This window comes from Sphaeramia orbicularis, chromosome 11 (assembly GCF_902148855.1).
Source record: "Sphaeramia orbicularis chromosome 11, fSphaOr1.1, whole genome shotgun sequence".
Classification (NCBI taxonomy): domain Eukaryota; kingdom Metazoa; phylum Chordata; class Actinopteri; order Kurtiformes; family Apogonidae; genus Sphaeramia; species Sphaeramia orbicularis.
Window position 1 is genome coordinate 39,380,928 of NC_043967.1, and position 22,931 is coordinate 39,403,858.

The 22,931-nt window shown below is 38.3% G+C and overlaps 1 protein-coding gene across 1 annotated transcript in view; it reads right to left on the reverse strand.

Moving 5' to 3' along the window:
- The window catches only part of epha10 (EPH receptor A10), a 208,475-nt gene extending 203,729 nt beyond the window's left edge, over window positions 1-4,746 (reverse strand). The window contains exon 1 of the mRNA XM_030146536.1: window positions 4,602-4,746. Coding sequence (XP_030002396.1) covers window positions 4,602-4,680 — 79 coding nt within the window. The 5' untranslated portion in view covers window positions 4,681-4,746. The remainder of the gene's footprint in view (window positions 1-4,601) is intronic.
- Window positions 4,747-22,931: the final 18,185 nt, after the last annotated feature.

The window sequence follows — 22,931 nt, forward strand, 5'->3', positions numbered from 1 at the left end:
ATGTTTCACCGTAGATTTATCAGTCAAATGAGTTGAAAATGCGCAGTCCATCCGCAGTTCCTTCATCCATCACAGGCAGCTGCATAGAGCCCCTTCCTCACCATCTACTACAGCTGAAACACCTGCTAACCCCCCCCCCCCCAATCTTTCCTCCCGCATGTGCACACATCTCTCACGTACACACACTGGTGCTTCCAATGGCTCGTTTTTTGCAGATGCAGCAAAATAGCCCTGATGCTGTGGTAGTGTGTCCTTACCCTGAACAAAGAAAATCAGGTGACCCTATTGAGATCCAATAGACAAGCATACTCTCACTTACACACACACAATTCATCAGTCTATCAGTCTCAGTCAATGTGTTCCAGTTGAGTGGGAGGTAAATAAAGATCTGGCTGAGCTGCTGCATTGACTTGTTACAGGAACCGCCGCTCTGCTTGATTACATGTAACATACAAGTGCCATGGAACCCACCAATTTTCTTCCTGTCACTCCATCATCAGTTGTACCTCCAACTTAGCTCCCCGCTTTCTTCACCCCTTCAACCTCGCACACCTCTCATTTCTCCTGTTTGTAATGCATCTTTTTTTTCTTCTTCTTCTTCTCCCTTTCATTTCAAAGCACCTGCGCCAGTACGCTCCCTCGTCTCTTCTGAAAATGACAGTGTCCCTGAGGCCTCGGCGAGAGAATGTCGCAGCGCTATGCCTGTCATCTCCACAAATCACTCTGACCTTTTCTACTCTCAGAGGTCACAGTCATCTGGTCCAGCACACACAGGTCCAAGGCGGTCCTTGCCAACCAAACATGGACCAGTGCAGCAGTGGCAGCAGAGCAGAAAAAAGCCTTCATCAATCACACACAATTAGTCCCAATTGATGCCTGGGAGACTGAAACACTGATCCTCTGCCCATCTGGCAATCGCAAGTAAACACAATATTAGTCAATCAGACAACGTCTAAGTACTAATTTTAAGATTCACTAATATATGATACATAAGTGGTGTTTCATTATGAAGAGGCACTTTAATTAATTTTTCTTTTTAAAAAAATAGGTCAGCCAACATGTATTTTATGAGAGCCGACATAGATTATTTGTAATCAAGAAGACAAGCAATTGATATTTGCAACTAGTCCTGCACCATAAGGAAATCAAATATACCCTGTACTGTACTTATACTGTCCGTTAAATATAATACAATAATATAAACCCAATTCTGTCTTAAGTATTTCTTTTAAAAATGAATATGTGGCATCAACATTTAGAATATCCCATTAACCGACTGGTCATGGATCATGGAGTGGTTAGGATGGATGTGGTGTTTCTTGCAACTTTGCAATATCTATTGCTTTGCCTCTGAAAGAACTCACCGGAGCTGGCCGTCTGTGACACAGTAGCCTTCAGTGTTAATAGGCTATTACGAGTGACATGTAACCAATCAGATAGTGCTGTGGGTGGACAATGCGCAAGACTATAAAGAGAGAGGGGTTGCTCCTAAACTTGTGCACTTTACCGCTTCTTTACTGCTCTATGAGGATACATGAGGATATCTTTGGCTTGAAAGAAAACATCATCTTAGTCTTTCAATATTTGTTCATACTTTCTGATATTTTATAAAACAGACAACCATATTATTAACTGTTAGTCATAAGTCTAATATATAGCCAATTACTAAAAATAAAAACTGACTAAACGAATCATAAAAATGCTCAATATGGGATCGAATACTTTCTCTAATTTCTGCTTGTGGAAAAATTTCGTGTGACATGAAATGTTTGATTAGCTAGCCAGCAAAAGGACTGCAGGTAAACAACACTGTACTTTTCTGCTTTTCTGACACGACACGGCATCAAACCAACACTACGGCTGCAAAAACAGGATGCACCCAGAGGTTACGCTGCAGTTTCTGAGCCTCTCTCACTCGTGCCCTCAATCACTCCACTCCTCTCTGTCGCTCCCTTACTCCGCCTCTATTGTTCTGTACCTGGCTTGTGCCCTCTCTCTCTTTGCCGTTCTGTCTTGGCTTGGCGCAGAATGGATGGATGCAGAGGGAGGGATAGAGCGAGAGGAGGGGGAAGTAAATGAGATCCCGATGAGATGCCAAGGTGTGTTAGCGGTGAGGCGCGGGGAATGAGAAAAGCGGCCTGAAGGGAGGGGAGTGGCTGGATTGACTGTGTGTGAGGCGTTGGTGTGGGATGGTGGACATCCAGCTGTGGTTGCATGGACCCATCCCCCCCACACACACACACACACACACACACACACACACACACACCCTTACCCCCAGTCATATTAGTGTTTGCTAAGTCAGCTAAGGAAGCAGGAGGCAAAAGCAGAAGGGGATGAGAGAGAGAGAGAGAGTAAAGGAAACATAGCAGTTGAGAGGACAGTGGAAGGAACAAAGGAAATACAGTAGGCAGTAAGAATACAGTCCAGCACAAAGGAAAGAAATAAATAACAAATACATTGCCTCACAGCGAAGCAACAAGGGAAAACACTGTTGGCACATGAGGAGAAATGAAAGAGCAGAGACAAACACAAAGGGACTCGTAAAAGTGTGTGAATGAGAGGGATGGAAAGATTAAATAAGGGTAGACTTGAGTGGAAAGTCATGAATGTGATCAAAGCGCTACATAAATACTGTATTAAAATATAAAAAGAGGCTTTGAAAGGCACTCAAAATTCCCAAACCGAGAGCATTCATTCCTCTGTGGTAACTTTCATAGAAGATAGCAGAACTCTTAACAGAACACAGGTAGACAGGCGGGTAAATGTCTCCATTTCCTGCCGATATCATAGTTGTTTTAAAAGGGAAAAAAAATTTTCTCCCAGATTTTCTGTATCTACAAATCCTTATGAAGAGCAAGGAGAATAGCTGCCAATACCCGCCTTCAGGAGCACATTGCTTTCACAGCAATTAATCGTTGTCACAACATCAATTAAACAAAAGCTAGAATCCAAATCCAGCTCTCCAGCATTCCAGGGAACCAAATCAATCTGGCAATGAGTCTGTGCATCCAATACTCGAGAGGAAGTGTGTGTGGGTTACACGCAGGAGGGTACAATCGTGTCAGTTTGCATGTGTGTGTGCGTGTGTGTACAAAAAAGGCCTGAGAGTGCCAGAAAATGTCACACAATGCGCGTGTCATAGAGATGAGAAAGCTCGCATGCAAGTGCAACATGTACGTGTCAAGTGAGTGTGTGCATTTGATCCTGAGTTGCGTGTGTGCCAGTTGTGCATATGTGTGTCAGTGATGAGCGCAAATGTGTCAGAAGTACTTTTCTGACATACATAGGTTAATGTATATGTATATGGCAGACTTATGATGATAATGAAGTGCATCATGAATTTGCATGCATGCATGTGTGTATATGTGTGTATGCAAAATACACTGAGCTGTGGTCTTGTCTATAAAGCTCCTCTTTAGAAAAATCCTGGGGGATCTTGGGTCATGATACTCTTTTCCACTTGCATCTTTGATCTGATTGGGACCATATTCTTGGCTTCACCTTGGCCCACACACACACAGTTTGACACAGATAAGTTGCATAAAACAAAGCTGTCACAGTAATCTGGATACAGCTTTAAACGCAGAAAGTATTTATCTGTGGCGATCAGCCAAACTGCCGGTAAACTGTTGGACCACAGCAGTACCTTCCCGGCTCCCTCACACTCTCCCTCTCTCAGACACACTTCAGTGCAGATGTGCAGGGGCAATTAAACAAGCCAGCAATCCAAATCCCAATCCCAAATCAGCATTAAATCTTGATAAAGCACTCAGCGCATTGTGCGTATAACCCTGCTTTTCACTTTTAGCAATTTCTTGTTTAGTGCCACCGTGGTGTTTTAAACTACTGGATGTAATGGAAACAGTACTTAGAGAAACCCCTGAGCTAAATAGGAGAGGAGCAAACAGTGGGATGAGCACAGAGGCATCCATCCGGCTGAACAGCATCACTGACTAGGAGTAGGAATAGACAAGAAACCAGTTGCACAAAGCCGCGGCGCACCGGTATTTATTTAATATGTGTGGCAAAAACTGTGAAGGGTTTGTCTGTCATAATAAAGCTGACTGGAAAAAAAAAAAAAAATCTGAAAAAATTAAATTAAATTAACAGTATTTTCATGCGGACAGTGTATATGTAATACGACTGGACATCTCCAAACAAGTTATTCCCACCAATCGTTTATTATAATAAATGACTTCATAAGTGAATATGAAACAGATTTACAGATGCAGGGTTTTCCATCGCTACCATTTAACTATTTGTGACAAAATCCTCCCTATTTCTTGTCACGTTCGTAATATTTGAGAGAAAACGCTTTGGGTTTAGTGAGCACTGATGCGTAAACCTTCAACAGCTTTGTTTCACACGTACAATCATTTCTCCTTTATACTTGCAGTTTGTTCTGATATATTTTATTTCTACTTTACTATAATTCATGCCCTTTCATTAGTAAAATTACATCCACCTGCGTCAAAGTGCAAACGGAAAACTCTCCGCGGCAGACATCTGTCTATCGATCAACACTGCTGCGGCCAGTTTGGAAACAACCGAACCATCAACACATGTTTGTTTTTTCTTTTTTTTTTTTTTTAACATACCTTCTTCGGTGTGACATTCTTCTACCAGGCTGAGCAATAATATCCAAAGCACCGAAATCAGCGTTTTACGAAGATCCATGTTTGTCTGGCCAGTTCCGCGAGACTCTTGTCATCTCTCTCCAGCCTGCGCGCGACGCACCGCAGCAGAGACTCACTCAGTGTACGGATGGAGCGGATGCCGTCTGGGCAAACAGTGCAGGAGCCAGCCACGCGCAACGGACTATTTGATATCTCGGGGGAGGGTTTTACCGCTTTGGATTGACACCGAGCGAGTGCAATGAAGTGGGGAGGGTACGGGAGGGTCGACCTATCAAGAACTGCAACCTGAAATCTCCACGCAGTGTTTTTCAGTGTATTTGAGTCAATTCCGCAGCATTATCCGTTAAATACAGCACCACGGGGTTGGAAACGCAGGGGCTTTTATTGAGAAACTATACATTTGAGGTTTTGGGTTAGTCTGACTTCATAACTTTTCCAGTTCCTTAATTAATTCGTCTTTTTTCCTTTTCTTCCCTCGACATTTCTGCTCCTTTATGCAAATACTGCATTCATTCTATATTTAAAGTTGTAGTTTACTTGAGTTTCCATTGTATTTAACATTAACCCTTTCATGCATAGTGGTCACTATAGTGGACAGCTATTCTACAGCTGTTTTCTTGTATATTCATGGTTTTTGTTGTTAAATTTGCATATCAGCCAACATAGTGGACACACCATCTCATACACTGACTTTCATACAGTTACTGTAACTTTACAATTCTTGATAAACCTTGTCAGTAACATGTGTGAGTGCAAATCAATTGCTCATTGTTATTAGACAAAAAAGTTTTTGTTTTTGTTTTTTTTTTTGCATATTATCTCCAGGAAGTTAGTAAAAACTAAGTAAGTAAAGTTTTATTTATATAGCACTTTTTAAAACAACATGTTACAAAGTGCTTCACATAAAGAAGAGACAGATCAAATCAAATCAAATCATCATCTCTAATATTAGAGTATGCTAAAATGTGAGAAAACATCAGATTAGCTGCATTAACCCTTTCATGCATACTGGTCACTACAGTGGACAGCTATTCTACAGCTGTTTTCTTGTATATTCATGGATTTTGTTGTTCTTTTCGTTGTTTTTTTTTTTTTTAGTTTTTTTACACATATGTTATCAGAGTTTTAAGATACTACATATCTTTTCTGACATGAATTGGTAACAGTATGTAGATCTCTCCTGAGCATAAACCCCCAGAATCACAAGCGTTACCCATAGTTTTCACACATTTATCAGTAAATACATGTTTCTGTGCATCAAAAATTAAACGCATGGTGTCTAGTTGAGTGGACATTTTTGCAACTTCATGAAAATAGGTTCATAAGATTTTTTATTTTTTTTTTGTTATGTATTTTTTAATTTTTTAAAATATTTTATTTCTTTTTTTTTTTTTTAATTTATTTTTCAGAAGAAAGTCTTCAGTCACATTGTTTTTTCATGCCTAGAGAGGAATAAAACACTCAGGAAAAAATTTTGATTAAGGTTCTCATAATTTGTGCATGAAAGGGTTAAATGTTTTTATTTCATAGTTTTCCGACAGTATATCACTTTCTGATGCATTTTAAATACATTGTTTTTCTTTGCTTCAAAAAATTAAACACATAGTGTTCAGATGAGAGGACATTTTTGTAACTCATAAAAAATAGGTTCTTTAAAGAAATTTCATCCATTGGTTATTTCATGCCTAAAGAGGAATAAAACACTCAAAAAATCTTGACATAAATTTGTCATAATTCATGCACCAAAGGGTTAATATCCTGACTCCACTACATCTCAGAAGGGGAGTCTATAGTCACGGAAAAAAAATATTAGTCACCCTTGTTTTCCTTCAGTTTCTTGTTCATTTTAATGCCTGGTACAACTAAAGGTACATTTGTTATGATAACACAAAAACAGCTCATAAGAGTTTAATTTCAGAGCTGATATCTTGCCACTTTCCATGTTTTCTTGATAATAAATCATTTTCACTTAAGTTCTTACATCAGGATCTATGGTATTGTGCTGCCAAAAACAGTGCTTTTAGGCATTCCATGTTTTTTTCTGTCTGTTTTAGTTACTGATACACACAGGAGTCAGTACTGGATTACATAACCATTGTTTCTGATGACTTTTGATGGTCTAATAATTTTTTTCATGACTGGTATATAGCTGATTCAACATGGTCCTACCCAACATTATCAGTGGTCCCTGATCTCTCTCAAAGCCCTTATTGTGAACGAATGCTAAACAACTATGGACATTTACTGTACTGCTGTATCCTTTAATTGGCAGAACTGATAAAGGTTAACATTTTACAGTCTTTCCACACGTAGGTCTGCATTTAGCTTGTGATAATTTCTGTAATGGAAATCACTCGCTTCCTCAAGGGAGTATTGATTTGATGCTACTTTGACTGAGGAGACATGTTAGTAGCATTCTGCACCGAACAAATATTATTGAGCTTTTCTTCTGGGTTTGTTTGTGCTACAGTACGGGAACAAGATGAATTGAAACATGGAGAATTCTGTTTCAAGAGTTTGCATCATTGTAGCTACACTTAAAAAGTTCCCCTCACTGTCTCTCACCGTCACTGCCACACACACACACACATACATACACAGTGTACACACACACATACACACACACAATCCCCTCTTTGGCCTGAATTGATAATTTTCTCACAGCCCAGCAGGAAAAGCAATACAGTTTATTGCTGATTGACAAGTGAGATAGCATTTCACAAAGAGAAAACTAGTGATGTGGACGCAGGTTGATTCTTAGATCATAAAGTCTTTTCTAAGACCTGAAAGGAGAAGGCTGTTGGATATTCAAAGAGCCTGCTTGACTACATGTTATCACCTACTTAGGCAAAGTCAACACATGTGCCAATACAAGCCTGACCAAGGACACAGAAAATAAGCATTTGTTTTACTTATACTAAGCTGAAGTTAGGTGTGTTTTTTTTTTTTTTTTCTTCCATTTCTAGCCAATTATATATTGACCAAGGTCCAGGGGAGTTCAACTCAATACGAAAATGCAAGTACAAGGACAAAACGGGATGTACGCCAACTTAGCCTCTTGGTAGGTGGGATAGGCTCCAGAATCCTCTTGAGAACCAGGAGGTTTGGAAAATGGATGGATGGATGGATGGATGGATGGATGGATGGATGGATGGATGGATGGATGGATGGATGGATGGATGGATGGATGGATGGATGGATGGATGGATGGATGGATGGATAGATAGATAGATAGATAGATAGATAGATAGATAGATAGATAGATAGATAGATAGATAGATAGATAGATAGATAGATAGATAGATAGATAGATAGATAGATAGATAGATGGATGGATGGATGGATGGATGGATGGATGGATGGATGGATGGATGGATGGATAGATGGATAGATGGATAGATAGATAGATAGATAGATAGATAGATAGATAGATAGATAGATGAAACCTGGGTTACAGATCTGTGTACAACCCACTCACCCTCCATGACTTTGCTGCTCTTTATACAGGAAGTCCCCCAAAAAATTTACATAATTTCAGATGTCCGTATCGGAGTGACTATATGTTCAGGAGAAATGATACTTAATAGGATTTATTTTGGACATAAAATGTTTTATTCTACAAATTTAAAAGAAAAATTATGGGGGATGGTAATTTTACAATGTTCCACAGTTATTACAAATGTTCAGTGTGTGCACCGTTTGTGACGTGGCACACATCGAGTCGGTAGTGGAGTCCTTTTTCCTCGCACAACAGCCTTCTCTTGAAACTTCTTAAACCACATCCAAATCTGCTTTCCTCTTGGCACTTGTTTCTGAAATTTTCTCACAAATTCAAGTTGCCATTCACATTTGACTGAGTTTGGGCGAACTTCAATACACAGATCCCCTTATCTATTGCATTAAACGGCATGTCTATTCCTGAAAGTGAAAACAATAAAAATGATTACATATTTTTGAACAAGAAGAGCAAACAAATTTTAAACAAATTATTAGGTGATGAAATTGTGTCAAATTTTTGGGACACCCAGTACTTTACTCCTCTAAGTGTTTCTGCTATGAAGTCTGGATGGTGAACATCTTCCTCATCCTGTTCCATTGTGTGTGACTTTACAAGTTATTGAAGTCAGCTAATCATCATTGGTGTTGGAGCTAAATTAAGTTTAATCATTTCATTTTGTAATCTCTACTGAAGGTATATGCATCGTCTTCTACTGAAGGTTTTGCGTGCCTTTTTTTCTATTTGTGTTGTGAATTGTATCAGATTGGTAATCAGATCAATCAATTTAGTTGTTGCTCTGTGGTTAGAAAAGTACATTCATCAGTCCATTAATCATTCTTTGGTCACAGTGCACTCAGTTTACATCTTCCTGGAATAAAGCTATATTCAGAGTTTAGCTTTCATTTATTTTGATGCTTTTGATCACAGAGTTTGGTTCAAAGCCTAACACTAAAACTTCTTCAAAAACAGAAACTATCCACAGAACAGCCTTAATGATGCTGAGCCTCTTGGCAGCTCTTTCAATATGTACGGCAGGCGTTGGCTATTTAGCAACCTTTCAAACTTTAATGACGCACTAATGAAAGGCTAGTCAGCACACCTAATTTTCCCTTAAGCCAGCCCTGCACTGCCGGACATAAAACAGCTCAGTAATAAATGTAATAAGTACTTTTAATACTGCATACTCAATCTCTCATACACACACCGTCTGTGCAATGGTACGCTCTTCTCCCACAATCAGCGATAAGATATCATGATTGTCACCCACCCCCACTCTGTTCTGTCACTCCACTCAACCACATGCTCACATACACACACATACATACTACACACACACACACACACACACACACACACACACACACACACACACACCACACACATATACAGATTACGGGCCATCAGCCTGACTGATCCTCCCCAGCAGGAGGGTTGGTGGTAGCCTTAGTTCTGGGAGCTGATGAACATGTTCATCTGTCCTCCTCTGTTGGTCATTACCCACAAGGACAGAGGCCAGCAGCACCGTTCACATCTCCCTGTCACTCCCCTCACACATCAGCCTCCTTTATGCCCCCTGCCACAAATCACACATCTGCCAAATTCCAAACTGAAATGTTTAAAGGACTGTGATGCATTTTGTTTTAACCAAACTCTTGCAGCTCTTTCAATTATATTTAGGCCCTGTTTCATATGAAGATGTTTTCGGTTGTATCCGATTTTTGTTTTGTATCAGATAGGCCTTTCGTCCACATGAAACCAGTGCTTTCAGTCACTAAAAAGTGCAACTTTTGAAACCGATCCCAGAGTGAATAAATTTGAAAACGCTGGTTTGCATCTTCGTCTGTATGACCAAACCACAACTTTTCTAAAAACGATGATGTCATAGTCCCACCTCTCCATCCTTTCACCCCAGAAGCAAGACGCCACTTCACACAACAACAACAATGGTGTGAACGCAGAGTACTGTTCATGCTACAACAGCTATTGAGTTTATTGGAAATATTGAATCCAAATCTTTAGCTACTCTTTCATTACAATGAGCAACAAACAACAATAGCTAACAACATTCATGGTCTTGGATCTACCACGGAGAGGGGCAACCAGAGGGAAATATTGGAACAGACCTGGTAGAACCAAGCAAGATTTATGCACATGCTCCACGTCTTCTTCTCTGTTTTTTTTTTTTTTTTTTTTTTTTTTTTTTGTGAGAGCATTACAACGCCACATACAGGTCTGGTATCAGTACTACATTGTTTCAGTCGTTTCAGTGGTTTGTGTGGACGCAGATAGTTTCCTGAAATGAACTCCATGCTTACGGAGCATTTTTTTGAAAATGACAAAGAAAAAGATTGGATGGGAAAAGATGCGGTTTCGTGTGTTTCATGGCCTTACATTCCTACAGTTGAGTGTTCAAGACAAGCTTATGCTCCATTTCACTTGACCGCTCTTTCACTGCATACATTCTGTAGTTTCTCCATTTTGACCTCCGTCAACGCATGCCACCTCGCTGAATGTGCTGCAACACCCCCCACGGCCAGTTTGCTTGCATTATTGATCAGAGCACAATGACCAGAGAAAATAAAAATAGATCTAATCACAACCTGATAGGGTATAAAGGGGGGGGGGGGGGTTGAAGCAGTAAATAGATGTCAGATCCTGCACATGCTTGCACGCTCTGAGGGTTCATTACCATGCAACAATTTCATGCTGTGACACCTTGATGTTTGGGAACAGGTCCCTCCCTCTCTCTTCTTCTTCTTCTTTTCACACATTACAGAGGAATGAGGTGAGAAGGAGGAGGAGGAAGAGAGGGAGCGGAGCCACTTGACCTTTTCCATTCTCTGGCTGTATCCTTACTCAATTTCAGCAGAACAAAGAGATAATGGGCAAGAGGTGTATGAGCACATTTGTCCCCATGTATACAAAAGTGTAAGTGTAAGCTCACATAATCTCAGTCACGTATATTTGAGTAATTCAACTCAAGTGCCATTTGCTTAGAGCTACATTCACACTAAACCAACATAGTCTGACCCAGACTGGTGACAAAACATAGATTTACATGAGAAAAGATGTCATTTTCAGTATAGAAGTGGTGAAAACTGTAGACTATTGTGGACAGACACATAAAACACTGCTCAAATATTATTGATTCTAGGAGTATGTACTAAAAACATTATAGTAATGGGATATTATGAACATGCTGAGTAATTAAAAGGTCATTGTCATTGTATATAACTACTGCTGAATTGTTTATGTGATATGAAAAGGAAAAGAAAAGGATCTTTACGTAATTATTAAGAGGCAGGTAAGACTTTTATCTTCATCCTTCTTCTTTTTCAGTCATAAATGTATGGGTTAGAAAGCGCTTTTTGCTTTGTAAAACTGGCCCTATAAATTAGACACTGAAACCAGCCAAATAAACCATACTTTATTTTGAAATTTATTTGCTCCCGTGTATACAATTTTTTTTGCTATGGCGATAAATCCAAACAATATTATTCTGAGTCTGCTCTGCAATAAATTCTATAAGTTATTTATTTCTCTAATGTTTCATTGAGATGTTTCTGGAAATCATGATTTTATGATTACACAGACATCTGACTGAATAAAGATAAAGACTTAAAGATTAAGGATAAGGCCTGGATGTGTATTTGCTGATGCTGGCATTTAGATTTAATGATGATAGTGCCTGGTAGCATTTGGACCAGCTTATGGTGTTTCCCAAAAGCTGAATTGTCTTTAAAATTTACCAAAGTATGAGATGATGCAGCGAGCAGCGTCAAAAATGTTCAGTTTTTGTGAAAGGAAGATGTTTGGTATGGATGGAGGGCAAAGTAGTGGGTAGTAGTAGTAGAGGGTAATGCAAGTACTTTTACTTAAATACTGAGATTAAGTAAAATTTAAGGTACTTTTCTTGGGTATTTCCAATCCATGCAGTTTTATACTTCTGCTCCACCTCATTTCAGAGGCAAATATTGTATTTATTTGATTACATTAATATGACAGCTTTAGTTTAATTAGCAAATAGCAAATGTACTTTTCCTTTCTGTCCAGTGAAATTTTGTACTCCAAAATACTTCATCATGAACTTTAAAACAGGATTTTTTTTTTTTTTTTTTTTTTGCGCTCATGAAAAGATAATTTTTTAGAAGACATGTTACTACCATGGAAGCAAGGCTACAAACATATGATGATCTTACAGAATGATGTTATAAAGTAGATAGTCTTGCATAGCTCCATCCAATAACATTCTGGAATAAGGGTAAAAGTTACAAGTTGCAATCGTGCATTTACAAAATAGTGTTGGGAGAGATGTGGTTTTGGTGGAATATGTGTACAAGAAGAGGTGCACTGTGGTATTAACCCTTAAATACACAGAACTATTTTTTGTGGTGACTTCCAAATAAATTTTTCTTTACATTTAACCAGTCCTATGTGATTTATCATCATTTATTACAATATCATCCACTGCATTTTGCTATTTTCAGTTAAATCGGGTATTTTCTATTTTTTAATTTACTGGTCGTGCAGATGTTCATAAACTCTCAGAATAAATTCAAAGATTATGCAGGAAAAACGAAGAAAATGTGACTTTTTCATTAAAATATAATTTAGCTGAGCATAAAACAAGTGTCTCCAACTATTGTCATTTGTCAAACTACATGGGGTTCATTGGTAAAAAACAGGTCCAAATAGGTCATATCTGATGTCCATGAAAAGATGAGAAACTGCATTTTACCTGAATTATGTATATATCTATTGATATGGTTATTGGTTCAAAAGCTATTAAACATTTTACACCAGTGGCTGTTTAGGTCTCTGAGGGTTAAAATGACTAAATTGACTAAAAACAGAACAGCACGTGCCATTTTCAGGGTGCAGTTGGAGCTCAGTGGATGTTCTTCTTTCACATAGCGAGGGGAACTTTCAAAACCCTAATGCACAAACAATGCTGCCACAGCACAACAATAATATTCACCATTATCCTGGCAGACTACTTCCTGCACGGCGTAAAGTCATTAAAATTAACTCATCCATAAACATCTACAGCAGCAAAATGCAACATACATTAATGCAGCAGGAAAATTAATCCAAAAACATAATAGGGAAGTACAATGGAAGGTTTTGGATGCACAACCTTTATTTGTAGAGTGTTATTATGGTGTGGTGAAGTGCCACTGATTATTAGTTTGCATAATGTAGAAAGTGTGTAAATCACAGTTGGATGGATGAGCAGTTTCAGTTTAACACCAGTGTTGTCACTTGTCCTTCCTCCTCCACCTGCATAGTAATGTCACAGTAATCCTTTGACACCCTTTGGGATTCAAAAGCAGCGTAGGAGGAGAGGAGAGGAGAGGGAGGGGGAGGGAGGGAGGGGAGGAGGGAGGGAGGGAGGAGGGGAGGAGGGAGGGAGGGAGAGGAGGAAGGAGAGGAGAGGAGAGGAGAAGGGAGAGGAGAGGAGAGAGAGGAGGAGAGGGAGGGAGGGAGGAGGAGGTGGTTTGTTACAGTACCTACAATTCCCAGATGTATTGTAGCGTAGCTGTGTTATTCCCAAGACAGGACCCTGTAAACGCTGCCAAGTGAAAAGGTGTTAATGTGTCTTTGAGATATACGCCTACACACTTGGTGTACACACTCACACATTAGGGATGTGCTGTGGTGACACACACACCCATACGCACAGCAGTGGTGACAATAATAGATACAGAGTGTTTTAAATGGGCACAGGGGAACAGGCGTCATTCTTTGCCTTATTCAGAAGGGTGTGCAAAGAATCACCATTTCTTTTATGAGATGATTAGCTGCCAGGCTTTAATCACACCAACATTTCATAATGAAATTAGATTACAGATACGCTCTAACAATATAACTGGACGGATTGTTTTTATTGCCTTCATTAGTATTTCTATAATAGCCTGTTTGTGATTTGTTAATGGATTTATTGCAATCGTACTTTTCTTTTATTAATGCAAATGAGATAATAACCTTCACTTGTGGTTTGGCTATAAATCAAACTCATATAGCATATATATACTAACATCACAATAGAGACAAGAGGTCATAGTTCATGAGTCTGAAAAAAGTTTAACAGATAGTCGGTGAGTCACTTTTTATGTTTACATCCATCTCCTTTGAGAAGAAGGTAATAAGTGGGTAATTTGGGTTTTTGGGCAGGATATCCCGGGAAAAAGTAGCCCTTGGGATGGTGACTGTCATTGGCTAATGAGTCCTTGTGCTGCAATTAGTTCCAGTTACAGGAGTTTGTGGTGTCATCAAGGTCATTTGAAATAGATGGGAACAGAATCAGGACACAAGATGGTATGAATGTCGACACTAGTGTGAATTTCTAAGAGTTTCAAAGACACAGTTAGTCTCATCAAAATGCACTACATGTATATTCTAAATGCTAATGTAAGAATATGAATGATGATTTTACTTTATATCCTTTCCCTTGCAGTTTTTTGGTTGAATTAATTTAATTCTCTGAGAGTAGACTGCACTTTGTTCAAATGCCACTTTGGAATTAAACTCTTCAATTAGCTTGATAACACTTCTTAGGGCTACTGTTGCCAAAAATGAAGAATTTTTGTAATTGAGGTGATGTTGCTGTTGAAGTAGAACTAGTGCCAGATGAGTTTTTTGTGGTTTGCTTCTGACCTGACATTTTTGGCTAAGTACTTAAGCACTTGGAATTACAAGGAAGCACAGCAGGGTACATGATTTAATGCCAAGTGATAAACAACGTCTTACTTGAGACTATTTTTATTTCAAAATTTCTGAAATGAAGACATCAAGAACATTTGAAAAAACAGTTAAGCTGTTGTTGGAACTAAACAAAAAAAAAGAAAAAAAGAGGGGGAAAAGATGCAAAAGCGCAACAAAACAACAAACTTTGATATCTACTCTCCTGTGAAATGTATCTTTTAATTTTGTTACCAGAGGGTGACAAGATAGAGCAGAAAGAGAGAAAATGAAAGCAGATGGTCACAACAAAATAAGACATGGGAAAATGTAAACACAAGAAGTTAAGAAAAAGAGAAAGAAGTTCAGGTGGAAAGGAGGACACAGTAAAGGCAGGGCCAAGCCAACTGTCAAGTAGCCATGTGGCAGTTTGCAGATAAGGGCCATGACTAAGTAATCAGGAATATACAGTGTGATCTACTGCTCGCCAACACATTCCTGGATATGACATCTGCCCAGCAGCTCCATTTCTCAACCGCAGCATGCCAGTTCCGAGGCGCCTCACTCCGCAGGAACTGAATCCGATATCATTTTTCCAAAGGATTGTTATTCCCACCACTGCTACTGCGCCGGTATTTTTAAATATCAACACAGATAGCACAAACCTATCGTGACTTCAGACAAAGTTCAATTATACAGTATACACAAACGGCCTTAGTTCGTACAGAGCTGTGAGCGTATCTGGTCCTCTTTAGCAGGATGATCTTTTATATTTAAATCTGTATGTGTGTGGTATAGTTCAAGGTTGCAAGCCAGTTTATCAGACGCTGAATGCACTCTGTGCAGGTGATGGGAGATTAGGGAACGCCACTGTTTCCAATTTTTAGAGTCGACTTCAGACAGCAAGGAAAATAGAACGACTGTGACTATTTTTTCTTTACCTTTGCTTCAATTCCTTTATCCATGTTTCCTTCCGATCCCTGTTCTTCTCTTGATGCGCACTATCTTTAATGCCTTTTCTTCTCCTACATTCTCTCCTTTGTCTTCCTTTTTTTTTATCTTTCTGCCACCTTCCTTTTGTCCTAATTGTTTACCTGTTATTTTATTTTCATCTTTCCCTGTTTACAGATCTACAACAGTGACATAGAACAGAAAATTATGTCTCTTTCTGCTTTCTAAAAAACACAGTAGTGAGCTTTATTCAACAGTTGTCAAATCAATGAAAAAGTTTCACCCATGTACATAAGAGCAAAAGTGTTTGTATGGATAACCTTTACAAACTTTCTAAAAGATAAAAGATACTAATGAGCCAAGTTCGGAAATGTGCCAAAAGTGTGAACTGTGAACAAAGCTAAACATGCAATGCTACCTTTGTTGGCTCCAGCTGAGAAAATAAAGCAGAGAACAGTATGTGCAGGACCATCAGACCTAAGGCATTAAATTTTGTTCTTAATAACCAGAGTGATCCCAGCAGCCGTTATGGGGCTATGTACATTTTTTCTCCTGATGAAGGAAAGGTGAGCGAGAGAAGGGCATGGAAAATCAATCGAGTCGAGTATGAGGGAAATAGAAGAAGAAAGAGGGGAGAAGAACCAGTGGACAGAGTGAAAAATGTGTTGGTTTGTCAGCATGGGCTGGATGTCTCAGGAGACACAGAGGGAATTCATCATGAGAGACAAATTATGTCGCAGTGGTATTCCTTTTTCCTGTGTGTGTGTACATTTGCACTTGCAGATTGAACACATAAATGCACACAGTGTGCATGTTAGTACATTATAGATTGTACTGTGTGTTTCAAAACACAGTATTTGGGCATGGACATGCGTTACCTCAGAGGCAGTGTTCTGCAGAGAAAATAATTACATTGGCGGATGTTTAACCTATAGATTGTTTATACTGTGCAATACATGAACAATACATGTGTCTGAGCTCCAGGGTTCAGCCTGGTTTCACAAATATTAATGCACTGGGGTGGCACGCTGTGCAATTAAGAGGCTACCTGATACATGTGTAAATTACATTAGCTTCACAAATGAAAGGTAGTTTGATCATGTCTTCACAATACATACAACTGTGTTCACTCTTGTTATAAATGCAAAGATGCTTCTCTATCTTCTCTACCCTCCTACTGCTGCACATATTGAACATCACTTGCTATAAATCGGTACATTTGCAAAAAAGAAACATTTTAAGGTTTCTGTTTGGTCTGTCTTAATGTCAGCCACAATATATTTACAAAAAGTGCAAATGTATCAGGAAAAATGTTGACACTGTGTTTCTTCAAATCGCAGATCCATATAATCTCTGATCATTTTCAGTGGTTTGTCATTGAAGTATAAACAATTTTTGCTGTTCCTTTGTCACCAGCAGAGGTGGGTAATCCCAGCTCCATAGAGTAAAAGTATTGTATTTGTTCCAACCACTCACTGAACCAGCCCAGTTTGATGAGCACGACTCCTCATCCAGGTAGATGAAGGTGTAATTAATGGAATCACCTGTGTCAAGTGAACAGGTAGAACCAATTCATGGCAGGATTTTTACTCTACGGAGCTGGGATTACCCACCTCTAGTCACCAGGAGGTTGTTGAAGCAGATGAACACGATCTATAGAACACCAGAGAGCAGAGTTTACATCCCGGCTCTTGTAAGGACGTTTTCAGACTGGGTATCTGGATCTGTGCTGTACCTGGATACGATCACACCTTTCCCACATATGTTGTATTGACAAGCATGTACCGCGGCCTGTGCCTGAGAACGAGTGGGTGTTACAGGGCTGAAACAGTAGGTGGCAGTGTGGAAAGAATTCTGTAGCTATCCAACAAGCGCGAAGTGACAAACTCTAACATCATCAACCCAGCAACTGTTCTGTTCATTTATCTACCATGGCAGCAAGACAGACAATACTTTTCTATCTGTTAGTCTGTTTGAGGTAAAGAGAAGAGGAGTGACCTTCATTGTCCCTGATCTATCACCAAGCAGTTCAGTCGATAAACCAAGCCAATGCCACACAGATCCGAGGCTGGTATGGTGATTAGGTCGTTTCCGGTCTCGGGTACAGATTGCTTTCACACTGCAACATTACATACTGGAATCCACACAGTCCGTATCCAGGACTACCTTCTCAGTTGGACCCAGGTACGGTACTCGTGCATGGAACGTTTGCATTCACACTGACAAAATTATGTGAACTTTGGGATCCAACATACTCATACAGACTCGGATATCCAGTCTGAAACCGGCTTAAGTTTGCAGGTTTAGGAAATAAAAACTCTTTCAGTGCTGTTTGGAAAAGTTTGTGTCTTTTCTTTAGTACATTTTTCATGTTACAGATTTTCTAACTTGCTTAAAATGTCTGTGGTTCTACTGAGTAAAAATCCAAAAAGTCATACATATTTAAAAGAAAAAAACATATCAACACTGTACCACTTCTTTACACATCAAACAGATACATTGAAGACCTCCAAACTCTGAACACAAACCTTTCATTCATCACAGACAGCACTATGATTACATTTGCAAAGCACTCAAAACCATTAACTCTCGCCATCACAACTCAAACATAAAATGTTCAATGTGAAAACACTGCAAAATGAAATTTGCCCACACACAAATCACAATCTCAGGGTTGGTAGATAAGAACCAAGGGTGAGTTTGTGGTTTTTGGATCCAGAAAGACCTGAAGGAAGGGGGAGGTGACACAGGAGAGGAGGTGGAAGGAGATTAACAGTTTCATATATCTGTAGTTGACCATGTTCTAAGTCAAATGTGAGATCTCTCTGATCCACACTGGGAGGGAAAATATTCAGATTACATGAGCTGACAGTTTGGTTTTGGAATGAAAGTTTAAAGCTTGTGCATAAATGTGTGTAAATGAATATATAGTCATGGATATCTATTTAGTTATGGGAATTGGTCTGAAAATTCAGGAAATGTACCTCATACATGACGAACAACTGTAACCAAGTACTGTTGGTGCTTAATTTACAAAAAACACTGTTGAAATAAACAAAAGTCTTAAAAACTATAAAAGAGATATACTTTTAAGCAAAATATTGATATGAAATGCATTTTGGCTGCACAACTTTGAGGTTATATGTATCTGTGGTTTGCAGGAAAGAGAAATGCTTTTAGAGAATAATCCATCTAGCTCTGGCTGGATAGTTGGCAAACATTAGGTTACTGTGAGGCCAACTGAGGGGACAATAAAGAGAGAGAATATGCATGGACAGGAGAAGGGGTAGAGACATCCAAACAGCCATATTCCTGCATATATGTGAAGCTTTAAAGAGGTCTTAGACCAGGGTCAAACCATTTTCATCACCTCTGTTTATTCCTTTGCGCTGGATGATGAGGACTTTAAATTGGAGTAAGATTGCATCTTTTTTGAGGAAAAAAAATATGAAGATAATGGCTGGAGGCTGGCAATAACATCAGCTCAAAAGGTCTACCTAAAGCACAAACCAATCTCATATCAATACACTGCCACGAATTGCACCGCAGCAACAACTGCAGCATTTATCGCAGTTATCTTGAAGCTTAACAGATGGTAGATCAGGTTCATTTTCTTTCTTTCTTTCTCAGTCCACCCTCAGAAAAGAAATCATCCAAGGTAGATGACAGGAAAAGAAGAAAAGGCTCTGAGTGCTGTGTTGATGACAACAGGAAGAGTTTGGATTGACTTCTGTCTGTTTATGAAAATGATGTCCCACGATATATGTGCAACGATTACGGAGGATTGCTATTTTTAAACAGGTTTCCAGGTACGTGAAAAGCATAAATTGCAACTGAAACAGGAGAGTAACTGCCTTTGTGATCTAAATAAATATTTATAAAATGCCGTATCATATGCAAAGCACACAAGCACCACCAGCATTTTTTTTTTTTTTTGGTCATCACTTTATGTAGTTTTTTTTTTTTCCAATTTCCTCCACAAGATAGTAAAAAAAAAGAAATAAAAAAAAAAAAACAACATCTCTGAAGTGCTTGTTTTGACCAACCAACAGCTCAAAACTGCAAAGATGTTTCATTGCGTAACATGATATTTTTGATGAAAATGAACAAATCCTCACTTTAGCAAACTAAAACATGGGTTTTACTGGTTGTTGCAGGAGATGATGGTGTTCCCACATTCACTACAGAACCTCTGAACATCCAAATGGCTGATATCTGATGAGAAACTGCATTTAACGCTAATTATTTAATGTAATGATACGATTTATGGTTCAAAAGTGTAAACATTAAATATTTTAGATCAGTAGATGCTTTAGGTTCCTGCTGGCTCTTTAGGTCTTTGGGTGTTAAGGTTTTTATTTCTTTTTGTATGTATGCCTTTTGTGATTCGATTTCTATTCCTTTAAATGCTGTAGATCAACAGAAACATGAGAGACTGTAGATGAAACAGACTTAGATAAAGGGCTGATTTTTATACGTTGTCTCTTGTCAGATGTTGAGAGGAATACTAGAAAGAAACAATGTAGAAAAGAAAGAAAATGTCACAAATAATAATAAGAATACCAATGATTATAAAAATTAAAAAACCTAAAATCCAATATAATGTAACCAGCGTCAATCCATACTAAGTTATATGTAACAATTCTAGTATTAAATACATGAGTAAAATACACAACAGCAGTAGAAGGCAGGTACAGATATGTTCAATGTTCACATGTTTGGTTGTTTATAAGCAACACACTTCAACTGTTGAGTAAAAGAGCGGTATGTGTTTATTTCTCTGATGGGTAATGGTAGTAAATTCCATTCTTTGGATGTTGTTTGTAAAAAAGGCAGATTAACTAAAAAGCACTTTTTCATGATACAGTCTCTTTTTTTTTTTTTGGTTCTTCTAGTTCAGGGGTGGGCAACCTGCGGCTCCACAACCACATTTGCCTCTTGAGCCTTTCTCCAGCAGCTCCCTGTGCTTTGTCAAAAAACTTGGAAATAAATAACATTAATTTATGTGTTTATTTATTTTTCACCTTTTTTTCTGTTATCGTCGCAACCATTAAGTTATTCTGATGTTTTGCAATTGTAAAAAATGTAGACCACACTCCAAATTAATGCAAAAACAGGTGTACTCGTACAGTTGTGGAATAAATCATTAGACCACCCTTGTTTTCTCAATTTCTTGTTCATTTTAATGCCTGGTACGACTGAAGGTACATTTGTTTGGACAAATATAATGATAACAACAAAAAGCTCATAAGAGTTTAATTTCAGAGCTGATATCTATCCATTTTCCATGTTTTCTTGATAAAAACCAAAATCACTTCAGTTCTTACATCAATATCTATGGCATTGTACTGACAAAAACAGTGCTTTTAGGCATTCCATGTTTTCTTTTCTGTCTGTTTTCGTCACATGATACACACAGGAGTTAGTATTTGATTGCATAACCATTGTTTTTGATGACTTTTGATGGTCTAATAGTTTTTTCCGCGACTGTAGTAGTAATGTCGATTACTTTTTATTTTATGACATTGAAGGTATTCATCTGTTGACTCATTGCAAAGAAAGCCTTCACATTCCAGTCGGTTTTTGCTGCACATCATAATAATGACCAATGTCACCGTTTTCCTCAGTGTAGTACTGAAAATGCACCAAAACTTTGATTTAATCTTGACATACAGCATTCTTTACCAACTAATCCTAAAGAGCCTCTCACAGAGTCACCACTTTAAGGTAAAACATTCCGAAGGATTTTTTTGGCTCCAGATATACTGTCAAGGAAAAAATTATTAGACCATCAAAAGTCATCAAAACAATGGTTTTGCAATCAAGTACTAACTCCTGTGTCTATCATGTGACTAAAACAGACAGAAAAGAAAACATGGAATGCCTAAAAGCACTGTTTTTGTCAGTACAATGCCATAGATATTGATGTAAGAATTGAAGTTAGTATAATATATAAGTATAATATAGAAGTTAGTATGATAATATTACAACTACTATTATTATATTACCATTATTATTCATTTATTTTTACTCTTTATGCTATTGAAAGAAATTATGTTTATAGATATATAACCATCATTTCTTTTACTTTTCTGTCATTTTTATTTATCCCTCTACTTCATGGAAGGTATGCCAATGATATTCTTTTATTTTGTTTAAAATACAACTAGGTCACAGTGAGGTCATTCTATAAACTTTTCGGGTTTCCAACCTCACCTGCACATTTTCGTACCCTCCTCTCTACCAAGAGAGATATCTGCATGTATTTGTTTTAGTTTATATCTGTATGTGCAAATAAATTAATAAATTTAAAAAAAAAGTGATTTTGGTTATTATCAAGAAAACCATGGAAAATGTCTAGATATTAGCTCTGAAATTAAACTCTTATGAGCTATTTTTTTGTTATCATTGTATTTGTCCAAACAAATGTACCTTTTGTTGTACCAGGCATTAAAATTAACAAGAAATTGAAGAAACAAGGGGTGGTTTAATAATTTTTTTCTGCCCAAAAATGTCACTTGATAGAAAGGTTGCTGACCCATGCTCCAGTCCAGTGGTTCCCAACCTTTTTTGGCTCGTGACCCCATTTTAACATCACAAATTTCTGGCGACCCCAGACATTCAAAACAAAGACTTTTTTTTGTTAAAATTACTGTAATTTGTTTTTGATAATGTAATAGTTTGCCATTCTACGTGGCAAATAAACATAGATTTTAGACGACATTTAGGCTAAATAATGTATAATGCACCTTTTTGATGTCTGCTTCTCAGTTTCTCTTGAAGATGTCTTAGCGGGGCCAGGAGGGCGAAAGATATCTTTCCATTCTCTGTTCGGTCTGGTTTTCTGACCGCGACTGTGTGGCAGGTTGAAGCGTAGTAATGCACGCAGTCACATGATCAGGTCAATCGATATGCCCTCTCAGATATTATATCCTGCATTTTATTTGAACTTGATTTTATTAGGAAATGTGTGTGGTGTTTTAATTCAAAAATATTCTTTACTAGTAGTTTTTTTTAAATCAATTACTAGAAATTTTGGGCGACCCCATTTGAATTCCAGGTCGCAACCCCAAGGTTGAAAAACACTGCTCTCGTCACTTGACAGCTGGATTTTTGCGTTCGACAGGAAATGTGGGAAAGAGAGTAAGGGACCGTGCAGT